The sequence below is a fragment of the Brassica oleracea genome, chromosome C4 (assembly GCF_000695525.1).
Source record: "Brassica oleracea var. oleracea cultivar TO1000 chromosome C4, BOL, whole genome shotgun sequence".
Taxonomy (NCBI): Eukaryota; Viridiplantae; Streptophyta; class Magnoliopsida; order Brassicales; family Brassicaceae; genus Brassica; species Brassica oleracea.
The window spans coordinates 31,501,594-31,513,761 of NC_027751.1; the positions used below are offsets into that span (position 1 = coordinate 31,501,594).

Below are 12,168 nucleotides of genomic sequence, written 5' to 3' on the forward strand. Positions count from 1 at the left end.
TTTTTTCGGAGCAAACTTAGCACTTAGAGCGATTTAGGCATATTTCCATTTTTGTTATTTCGAGCTGCGACTCAATTAGGTTTAGCCGTCTTAGGGTTGCTTGAACTAGGAATCTCGCCGACAGCTCTCGAGCCCAGGCTTATACCTTGTTGTAACGCTCAAACACGGATTCAGAATAAGATCTATTTTGCTCTCTTTTTACGATTTTTGTACTTTGTCGTTGATATCTCGTGTTCTGATTGCTTAGCGTGTGGTATTAACAGATCTCCGGGACCTCTGGGAAATTAGGGTTTTCCTAGTTTCCTAATTTAAACGGAAATCGACAGTGCGAATTTCGGTTCCCACACTGATGAACTGGAGGGGATGGTGCGATCCTTGCATCTCAACACCTTGGTTGGGTCGGATGAACCGTTAGGATTGGAGGCCGTAGATCAGGCCGATCTCCTTACCAGGATTCGACAGGCACAATGCTTGGACGAGAACCTCAAGAAGGTGGCTTCCAATGACAAGACGGAGTACCAGACGGCAAGCAACGGTACGATCTTGGTCAATGGAAGGATTAGTGTTCCCAATGATAAGGAACTGAAGGAAGAGATTAAGAGACAAGCTCATAAATCTAAGTTCTCGGTTCATCCTGGGTTGAACAAGATGTATAGAGATATGAAAAGGTACTACCATTGGATAAGGATGAAGACTGATGTCGCTGAATGGGTGGCTAAGTGTCCTACTTGCCAACTTGTTAAAGCGGAGCATCAAGTTCCTAGTGGTCTACTTCAGAACCTGCCTATACCGGAGTGGAAGTGGGATCACATCACCATGGATTTTGTGACTGGATTTCCCACGACCAGGAACCGGAAGGATGCGGTGTGGGTTGTGGTCGATCGCTTGACCAAATCCGCACACTTCCTAGCCATCCGGAAAGGAGATGGTGTGGATCAAATTGTGCGTATCTACTTGGACGAGATCGTGAGGTTACATGGAGTTCCAACACGCATTGTCTCGGACAGAGACCCAAGGTTTGCTTCTTACTTCTGGCAGGCTTTCCAAAAGGCCTTGGGCACCAGAGTAAACATGAGCACGGCTTATCATCCTCAAACAGACGGACAGTCTGAGAGGACGATCCAAACCTTGGAGGATATGCTGAGGGCGTGTGTACTGGACTGGGGAGAGTCCTGGGAGAAACACTTGCCTTTGGTGGAGTTTTCTTACAACAACAGCTTCCACACAAGTATTGGCATGTTGCCATATGAAGCCTTGTATGGACGGCCTTGCCGGACACCTCTATGATGGACCCAAGTGGGGGAGCGTAGCATGATGGGTCCTGAGATTGTAGAAGAAACCAGAAAAGATCAGAATGGTCAAGGAAAAGATGAAGGAGGCACATGATCGTCAAAAGAGCTATGCGGACAAGCGTAGAAAGCATCTAGATTTCAAGGTCGATGACCTGGTATATCTCAAGATGATCACGTTCAAAGTCAGAACAAGGATCACTGGGAGGAGGAAGTTGGATCCTCGGTACTTGGGTCCTTTCCGGATCATAGAACGAGTGGGAGCAGTGGCATACAAGTTGAATTTGCCTTTGGCCATGGATGCATTTCATAATGTGGTCCATATATCCCAACTCAAGAAGTGCTTGACGGATCAGGATATTGTCCTGCCTGAGATACCAACTGATCTCGGTAAGAACTTAACCATAGAGACAAGGCCGGTTCGTATCATTGATCGGACGGAGAAGGCCATGAGAAAGAAGATGGTTCCCATGATTAAAGTTGTGTGGGATCACAATGGTAAGGATATTATCACATGGGAAACGGAAGGGAGAATGAAGGCTGAGTACCCAGAGTGGTATAGCCAGTTCTTACCAGAGGTTGCACATAACTTGGATTCGAGGACGAATCCATTGTTGGTGGGGGAGACTTGTCATGTCCCCGATCCTAGATAGGATCGTCCGGACAGGCCATGGTGCGAGGAGACGCACCCATCAGGTTTAAAAGACCTTAAGACAAGCGTATCATGGCCAAACTGAAGGTTAAGGAAGGCTAGCAGCTGAGACTTAACCAGGAAACGATGGAGAAAAGTTTAAAGGAGTTGGACGAGTGATTAGGGAGCTGGGCGAGTTCTGGTTCAAGCTCAAGCAGCTGGAAAGAGTGTGAATCCAGCTCATTCAGTCTTGACCAGCTCACGGGAGCTGATTAGCTAGCTCACTCAGCTGGGGATAGTTGGGGTCCAGCTCATCTCAGCTTGGAAGAGTGTTCTGGTTTGGACCAGTGTGGCTGGGTCCGAGCCGTTACTGGGCCGTGCCGGCGGCTCGTGTGGGACGATGGAGCCATGTGCATTCAGGCTCGAACCAGGATTGGGGAATGGTTTTCGATGGGAGAAACTGCCAAGGGAGCAGTTGGACCGGATAGGGGCGGTTATGGGCGGTTATGGGCGAAAAGGCACAAAGGCACAAGTGGCAACCCCTTGCCCAATCGTTTGTAATTGTCCGGCCAGGGCAGTTATTGGCTCTCTCTCTCTATATATACAGACCCTTAGGGTTGATTTTGGGCATGAAATTCCCTAGGGGAAAACCCTGAGAAAATCGTGAGACAAAGAAGAAGAGAGAGAGGCCGGCGAATTGAAGAGAAACCGGTGGTGGTGGTGCTTGATCTGATTTCGGCCAAGCCCTGATTGTGTGAGACAAGTTCTGGAGAATGGATACCAAACAGAGGGAGAAGGAGAAGGAGAAGGAACCCGCGCCTGGAGAACGGACCCCTAAGGTTAGTGGTGTGGTTGCAGGCCATTGGGCATAGCCAGTGCCTAATCGCCTGAGTCTATGGCCTGTTCGGATTGATTGCTACACCATCTCCACTTTCTGATTACTTAACTTATATTCTATATGATTGTGATATGGTCTGATGGATCGGACATGATGGTACTGAACCTAAGCCATGGCCGGTTCAAATAAGAAGCCCTTGGCCTTGGACGGGCTGATCGTGATCAAGATCTATATGGTCTAGATTGATTCTATGGAATCTGACTATGAGAATCTCTTAGTTGGGAATTATCATGAGTTTTAGTGAATTTTATTTAGTTTTTAGATCACATATGAAATCGGTCAGATTTGGATTTAAAGAGAAATTGATTGATTAGTTATGGAACCAGCCATGCAATGGTAGAATCTCTTGTTAGGTTATCTGATTATGAGTTTGTGTATGGTGAATGTGCTGGGTTTCAGGTACAGACATGGACCGTGGTAAAGGAAAGACATCGTGAGGGCTCCAGCCATTGGAAGATGTGTGAGGATTGGGTCATTATTGACAAGTGTTAAGTATTGATAGCCTATTGCGCAAACTGTGAACTTATGATTGACTAAGTATTGTAATGTAGTAGTATGGACAAATGAATGATGTATGGATCTTATTTACTATCTATAGAATAACTATTTGTTTTTACTTGAACCTGATTGTATGAATATCCGCTGCTGAACCTCTGAATTTTGATTAGGTATAAGAAAATGTTACACTTGAATGAAGAAGTAAAGAAAACAACTAGGTAGAACGGTTAGGTAAGTCGCGGTCTGGTTGGATTGAGGAATCCAGGATCAGGTCTTACAGTTCTGTTCATACGCTCTGAAACTCCGTTCTGCTGCGGGGTGTATGAACAAGTCCTGTGTCTCTCTACACCAAATTTCTTACAAAAACCATCAAATGCAGAGTTACAAAATTCTAAGCCAATATTAGTTCTAAGACATTTTACTTTCCTATCTACCTGATTCTCAACTAAGTTCTTCCACTCACAAAACTTGCTAAAAGCTTCATCCTTAGTTGCTAGGAAATAAATTTAAACCTTCCTAGTATGATCATCTATTAACGATAGAAAATATTGCTTCTTAGAGATGGAGAACTGAACATGGGGAGAGCCCCAGAGATCAGCGTGCACGTACCTGAGGACATCCTCACTGTTGTGCTTACCCACGTTGAAACTCAGGCGTTTGTTCTTTCCCATAATACAGCTTTCACAGAAGTCCATCTCTGAAATTTTCTTCTTGTCTAGAATCTCCTTTTCAGCAAGTATCTTGAGGTTCTTCACACTCGTATGAGCTAGTCTGAAATGCCATAGCGCAGTATCGTCTTTACTTGCAGCTACATATGCAGACGGTGTGATGGTCTCTCCATCCAGCAAGTACAAGCTTCCACACAGTAGTCCTCGAAGAGCCAACTTGCCATTCTTGAAGAAACTCGTCTTTCCTTCTCCACCCTCTTGTTTGAATCCATGCATATCAAGAGAGCTAACAGAAATCAAGTTCTCTTGAGATTAGGGACATAACTGACATTAGCAAGCTTGTTGATTGTTCCTCCATTGGTGTTGATCATGATAGTGCCTATTCCTTGAACAGATACGGCTCTATCATCTACCAGTAATACTTGCCCTCCCGTGAACTCTCGAAAGTCACTGAACCATTCTCTCCTGGACGTCATATGATATGAACATCCAGGGTCTATTACCCATCTGTCCCTAGGGTGTTGATCCGAGATAGACAACGCATCAACTTCAAGCATTTTGTCTACCATCACTGCTGCCTCACCGTCTCCCTCGCTCTCCATTCTTTTCTTTCTGGAGAAGCAGTCTTTCTTCATATGACCTTCCTTTTTGCAGTACCAGCAAGTCACCTTTGATCTGGATCTCGATCTTGACTTGTTGTTGGAGCCTCTTCCTCTGTAGGTCTCCCTTTTGTCTGGTCTACCACGAGCAATGTAGGCATCACCGGGTCTTTGAGATGTACATGACTCCCTTACTTCCTTGAGTTAAATCTCCTTAGACTTTGCAGCGTTGGTAACATCTTCAATCGTCAGTGTATCCCTTCCATACTTCAGTGTCTCCTTAAGCTGGTTGTACTGTGACGGGAGTGAGCTCAGCAACAGTTTCAAGAAATCGTCTATATTCTCATCTATTGACTTAGACTCTTCCATCTTGAATGTATAAAACTTGTGTTGAAGATGAATTCTATTTGGAAGAGTTTTGGAATTATACAACCTTTCGAGTGCAGACCAAATCGTCGCCGCCGTTGTATATTCTTCTCGCTTCCTCAGCACATGATCTCCAAGATTCAGGATGATCATGTTCGTTGCCTTCTCCGCTCTTTCCGACTTCTCTAGCTCGAGCTTCTTGATCCGCTCCTCGAAGTCCTCCTCTGCCTCGCCTTTCTTCATCTCAATTTCTGATCCAGAAGTCGTCGGAACTTCAATCAGTGCATCCTTGAGGCCAAGAATGGAGAGATGAGCCATCATTCGTTTCTTCCACATGGAGAAATCTCCTTGACCGTTGAAACATGCGATCTTGACCTTCGTCATCGATTCCTTCATCATTCCCCCAATAACTTGGGCTCTGATACCACTTTGTTCTGACTCAATTGATCTCGATCTTTCGTAATCGCCTCGAACTCTCGCTCGCACTCGTTTGTTTCTCTCAACTCACTCGATCTCACTCTCTCGCAAACAAGAACGAATAACGAAGAAAGTAAAGAACACACTAGCCTTTTTTGCCTAGTTCGAGTCTCGATGTGAGATCTCTACGTCTGGGTGCTTGACGGCACAAGCAAACAGTCCACTATAACCTCCAGTAGAGAATGTACAAGGATCAGTACACGAGACTTAGAATCAAGCCAATCCTAATCTCGAAGATCCTATCTTCTTCTTCCCTCTCTGAATCTCTGAGTGTTTCTTTTCTTCTCTTTCTGATGACGATGAGCTGCGCTTCTTCAGTCACTTAAGTAGACTAAACCAGTACACGCCGAATCAGTTAGATCCAATAACCAACCGGTTATCTCCTTCTTTCTTCTCGTACCAACATTTCACTTAACCCAATCACTGGTTAAGCTTAATGAACCAATTGTTGTATGTCACACTTAACAAGTGTGAGACTGTGAGTCTCTAACAAAAATCAATAAAAACAATAGTATTAAAAGAATGAATATGTTGAGATACTCGTCCGAAAATTTATTGAGATATCTTTAGATGATGTTTTAACATTTGAGATATACATTCTTTTAAATCATAATAAAAAAAATCTTTTGTTTTTTAATAGATGATGTTATAGAATATTTATTTTTAAATTACAAGATGTTTTCAAAATTTTAATATAATATTATTGATTTTTATGGTATATGATCTTTTATGTTTTTAGATTTTATTTATTGATTGAACTATGGTTAGTTAAATATGAATGATGTTTTTTGTTTAAAAATGTAAAAATTAAATGTTTTTTAATCTTTATTCATTATTCTAAACGTTAAATGAAAAAAAAAACAGAAGGGAAGTACTTCATCTGTTTCATAATATGATGTTTTAGCTTATTGCACAATGATTAAGAAATTTTCATTATTCTAAAAAATATCTTTAAAAATATAATTTAAAAATCATTCAACCGATTATAAAAAAAACCGTAAAATTTTATTGCTTAAACAGTTTCCAATAAAGTTAAAGTTAAACCCTAAAACATCAAAACAAATCAAAACATCTTATATTTTGAAATAACATAAACCTTCTAAAATATCATATGATTTGAAACGGGGAGAGTATTATTTTTGTAAATTTTTGTGAGAGATTCAAACTTGAATACTCACGATGCACGATGCAGGATGCAACGGAATGTGGTTGCTCTAACAGGTTACGATTAATCATTAGAGTCATATGTATGGGCTTAGGTTATTTATTGTTAAACTAACTTTGTGCCTGGGCTGATATAAGTGGTTTGGCACAGCACAAGTATCTAATCTTCTAATTAAGATAAAACCCTAAGGGGGTTTATTCAACTGAGAGTTTTAGATGATTTGTATTAAAATGACAAATCCACTGTTATTCAAACATGAATTTTAAAAACTCATTTAAAATCTACTTTTTTTTGAACTTAACATTTCGTAGAATACTCTAAAATCTACTTTTATTGAAAATATTTTAAGTTGTGGAATTTTAAAGTTTTGAGGTTATTTTAGGGTGTTTAGGTGGAGTTTCTTAGTTAAAAAAATTAAAACTCAAATCCCATGATTTTAGGTTATATTCTAGAGTGGTTTAACAAAAATCACATAAATTTCTGCAACTTATTGAAATCATCTAAAACTTCATTAAAAGTTAAATCACCTCAAATGTTATATTGAATACACCCCTTTAACCCGTGACAAAAAAAAAAGAAGAAGATAAAATCCTAATAAAGAAAATATTTACTTACCATGGTTACAAAATATGTCACTGCAAATTAACAAAAAAAACATATTTTTTTAAAGATATTTTTGTCATATGTCATATTTAGTTTACCATACAGATACACCACATGACCACAATAATAGAGCATTATAACGGAGAACGGTAGAACATATGAATTGTGTTTCTCAAGATTTTTCTTTTTAGACATTTGTGAGTGGGATCCCCATTTGTAGTCGAAACATTATATAGTGACTGAGAAGCTACACCACCTCAATAATCTAGCAACCACACCTTCACGGGTTAAAATGTTCCCAAATCACTTTTGGTGGAGTAGTTGTACATACTCTTTTATCTACCAATACATACTCTTTTATCTACCGGTAGGAATGTTCAAGTACCGAACAATCTTTTGTGTATAAATCAAAATACTAAACTTAATCATTCGAAATAGAATCTAACCCAAGTTGTATATCAAAACTGTTTTATATTTATCAAAAATAAAACTATTTCCTACAAGGAGCGTTTTTGTCTTCTTGAGTTCCTATTCATCGGTGACCAGAGAGCGTGAACGGCTAAAACCCTATCAAGAAGCTCTTGAGGCACAGGTTCGCCTCTTCTTTGCCTTGCTGATATCTTTGCGGTGTGAACCAACGTTTTCCATTTGTCCTGTTTTAGGTTACACATATTATTAAATATGCCTATTTTATTTAACTATTTTTATCAACAATAAAAATCGACTATATATTGTTTTTGTAATTTATAAAAAGTAAGTACTACGTACCTTGACATCAACGTAAGTTTGATGATTTGCATGGTCAAATGCATGAGACTTAACGTCGCGCCACCTGAAATTCAATAGTTAACATGCCCAATTTATAGCTTGAAGCTGGAACTAGAGCTTATAAATTAATTAATTACCTTCCGGTGCCGAGACTTTCCACGGCCTGAACCAGTACTTGTACTTCTGAGACAGTGAATGGCCTTCTGATTCTTCGGTGAACCATCTCTTGCTGCGTAGGCGGTTTCATGAGAACCTGAACTACAGATTTAGCTGGCCTCGTTTTATTGCTCTCCATGGACTCTAGAACCCTAATTTTGAATTAAAAAAATTGACTATCATGATATTTCTGACCGTCATTATTAGAAGGTACTAAGAACAACAAAATTAGGAATGCTTATTCATATAATATACAATTTTCTCGTAAGAGCATTGGTTGTAGCATTAGTTTATACCAAAAAGAATCTTATTTATGGATGAAAATGTTACTTATTATGGTTTTAGTTTGGTCAACGGCTTTAATTGTGTTTCCTAAATCGCGTTTTTGGAGAAATAGTGGTTAACGTTGCTGTTGTTTCTGATATCTGCGGTTCTAGCGTGAATCCCAAAGAGCTAAGGTTGTGGTTGTTTCCATCAACATCACGAGAAATCCCAATCTGAAGAAGCGTTTTGGAGTCATCAACTATGGTTTCACCTCGTACAAGCACTCCAATATTTAGTCCGTCCTTAAGAATCCGTGTTACCGCCTCCAATACCGCTACTTTCAGTGACCCGACCGTGGCTGATTCGGGAATGTCCATCAATAGCTCCGAGATTTTCAACGATTCGATAACAAATTTGACTGAAAAATACGACAAGAGATCTAATTCTACGTAAATAAAATTTGTTCGTATATATTTGACCTCAAAAAGATATATGATCCACACCGGTACGGATCATCATGTGCTTCAGGTCGACTATTGTTGTAAAACAACTTTCTTTTCTTCAAGGGATACATATTTTGCGATTCTTGGCTAATACAACCTCCCTCTTTCGTGGAACAAATCTTTCTTTTCCTGTCTACATAAATCCAAATAAACACAAAAAATTGTATAAATAACTTGCGGTACTATAGCTAGCGAGTGACTTGATCTTACCAATATTGGAGTTTTTCTTCTTGTGTGATGGAAGGACCAAGAGCTAAACCAGTCCTTAGACAATATTACCTGAGAAGGTTTCTCCCGACAAGGTTGAGGCTTAACCTCAGCTTCCATTGTCTCCAAAAAGTTACTTGCGACGAAATCGTTCTTTGACTTCTTTGTTTCCTAGGCCTTGCTATCGCCTGAGTATTTCCCGGCAACTTGGGCTAAAACCTCGAACTTGGATCTATGTTTTTTCATCAATTTTTTACTACGTCCCTGGAAAAAAGGTGTGGTCGAGTGAGCCAATTGTATGTAACTTGTGGAATAAAGGTTGTTGGGTATATATATATGCTTACTCTGGGTGAAATATAAGCCCCAGGAACCACAGGAGTTTGGTAAGCTTCGAAACTACAGTCCAACATGTTCCTGATACACACGTTACAACGGATTGGTTGCGTTAAGCCTGATCCTGCGCAGATTTTTTAGTCATGTTTGCATAAATCAGATCGTATAACAAAAAACATTGATGAGGTAATCATGAAGATGTATATTATGTATCAGTTCGTGAAGTACATGAGGTAGTACATGCGTGTGTCATGAAGATGGGCTTGGTTGAAGTTCGTGTTATGTGATGTCTGTGGGCTTGTTAAGTTTGGAAAAGAAGCAATATGTTTATTGGAAGATTTATATTAAGTGTAAATGATATTACTTAAAGAGGAAAAGGCAAGAGAGTTATTCTTTGGGAGAAAAAAGAAAGTTGCTTAAGTTGCTTTTGGAAGAACTTGGAGAGCAAGTTCTGGTTATGTATACATGGAGGACGTGCCTTTATGGTAAGAGTTGTCTCTGCAAAAGAAGAAAACGGAGAGATCATTGTTTGGTGTTTGTGTGATCAAGCTTTTGGTGTTGTTGCTCTGCGTTAGGTGCTGACGTAGTTGTTGAAGTACTTCCGTGGAGATGGAAGATTGAAGTCTAGATTCAGGGAGAGTTTAGCTCGGGGTCGGGAAGATTTTGATAAACAAAAGTCTAGACTCTAGGGTGAGTTTTAGCTTAGGATTGGGGTAATCCTAAAGGATTCTTGTAATAGAAAAGATTGGTGTAGACTTTCTTGTTCAAGTGAATTCGAAAAGAAAAAAACTTGTATGTTATTTATTAAAACATTTATACTCTGTCCTTACTACACTAACAAATCAAACCGAGGAAAACAAACATTGGATCTAATCATATACACAACACAACCTTATAATTAAGTTTTTTTTTTCATTTTTTCTGAATCACTTTCGATTGTTTTTTGCGAGGTGGAAATTGAGATTTATGTTAGAACATGGTTGTGACTTGTGGAAAATAAAATATATAGAAAGATTTGAGCCCCGTAAAACATCCGCCTTTAAAGCTGGGTTTGTGTCTGAATAAAAAACCCCCATGAAACCACAAAAATTCTGTACAAAATAAATTCCAAAGTTTCAAAAAATGTTTGAACTTATTTGACAACATCTGTCAACATCTAATTAGTCTAAACTTCAGTAAATTAAAAACATTTTTTTTTCCTTTAAAGACACTTTTATTTTCTGGGGCTAAAACTAACCACTGGTTTTTTTAACTTTATTTAGCTTTAGCCCTAAAACCTTCCTCTGAACACTTTGGACCAGTTCTTCCGTTCCGGTGATCCACTGCTTCTTTAATATCATTCCTTGTTTTGACACGTTAACGAGTCTCCTTTTTTGGATAAATCTCATATCATTCTTTTCACAACAAATCTCATGTCATTCACTAATCCTTTCTTTTTGTGTTGTGATCGGATCTCTCTTTCTGGATTGAATGGCGGATGCTATGTGATAATTACGAAATATTAATAATGTAATAACTACAAAATGTTAATAATGTTTAAATTATATGTGAAATCAGTGTCCAAAATTTTATGTACTCTTAACCTTTAGAGCTTATAAAGTATAACACATAACCGACTCGGCTAGTATTGTGAATGAACTGATTGATAAATTTTCTTCGAAAAATATGGTAAGTTTGAGAACTCTTTCGTCGGTTTTCTATGTTTATATATAGTATTTCTTTTTTCATCTTCTCTTGTGATCATGACTAGTTGAAAAGTTTAGACTAAATTGAGTCGTTATAAAATAGCGCTATGCGAATATAAAATAAGAGCTAGTTTTCCTAAACTAATGGACTTGATATAAAATTATTTATGGAGTTGATTTGATCCTGGGGAAGGTATTCTTTAGGTGACTATACAAACGACTAGTCAAGCACCAGGTTGTAATATAATGAAAAAGATAAATTAGAGTATTATAGATTGATCCAAATATGACTAAGTTTTTTTTTTTTTGACCAAAAATATGACTAAGTTTTTTGTAAGGAAAAGATCAATAGTTTGATAGATGGAGCTTGGCAGGGAAACAAAATGGAATAGCTTCATAAGTTCCATACCCTATCAAGAAAGTCTCTGAAAATGCAAGAACGCAATTAAAGTAGATATGTAGTGAAAGTAAATAAGCAGGGATTGGGCTCGTTTGTATAAGCAAGGTTTACTTAGTTTTTTCCAGTGTAAGTTAAAAACCTGGTAGGCGAAGATTTTATGTCAGTTTGGTTTACTCTTGATATTAGTCTAACAATTTAGGAAAAATTGCCAAATATGACTCACAACTTGATTTCAAATGCAAAAGTAAACTCAAACTTGAATCAAATGCAAAAGTAACCTAAAATTCTATTGAAATTACAACCAGCCCCTTATGAACAAACAAAAAAACCGAAATTGTTTTACGTTTCTAACCCTCGTAAGTCGTCTGGAAAGTCGTCTAGTCTAGTTGTACTTAGAAATAATTTAAAATTTTTGTAAAAAATATTTTGATAAGTGAAAAATTGAAATCATGTAATTAACATATGTTTTAAGAGATATAAATTAAGATATAACAAAAGTTAATTATTTTCAACATAGATGAGTGAAAGTAGTGAGTCATGATATTCTTTGGTTTAGGTTTTGCCAACATATGTTGTAGTATTGTATGTGTTCTTAGGGTTAGATTTTGGAATGCATAAATATTTTTTTTGAAAACTTTAAAATAAGTGTGTTTATTTC

General features: G+C 38.4%; 1 protein-coding gene across 1 annotated transcript; it reads right to left on the reverse strand.

The window, feature by feature from the left end:
* Positions 1–7,691: 7,691 nt before the first annotated feature.
* LOC106338663 (telomere repeat-binding protein 6) lies at positions 7,692–9,502 on the reverse strand. Its single transcript, XM_013777589.1, is given in 8 exon segments — positions 7,692–7,847; positions 7,963–8,026; positions 8,100–8,262; positions 8,474–8,800; positions 9,001–9,024; positions 9,109–9,142; positions 9,144–9,356; positions 9,437–9,502. Coding segments are annotated over 8 exon segments (1,047 nt in total).
* Between the last annotated feature and the right edge of the window lie 2,666 nt (positions 9,503–12,168).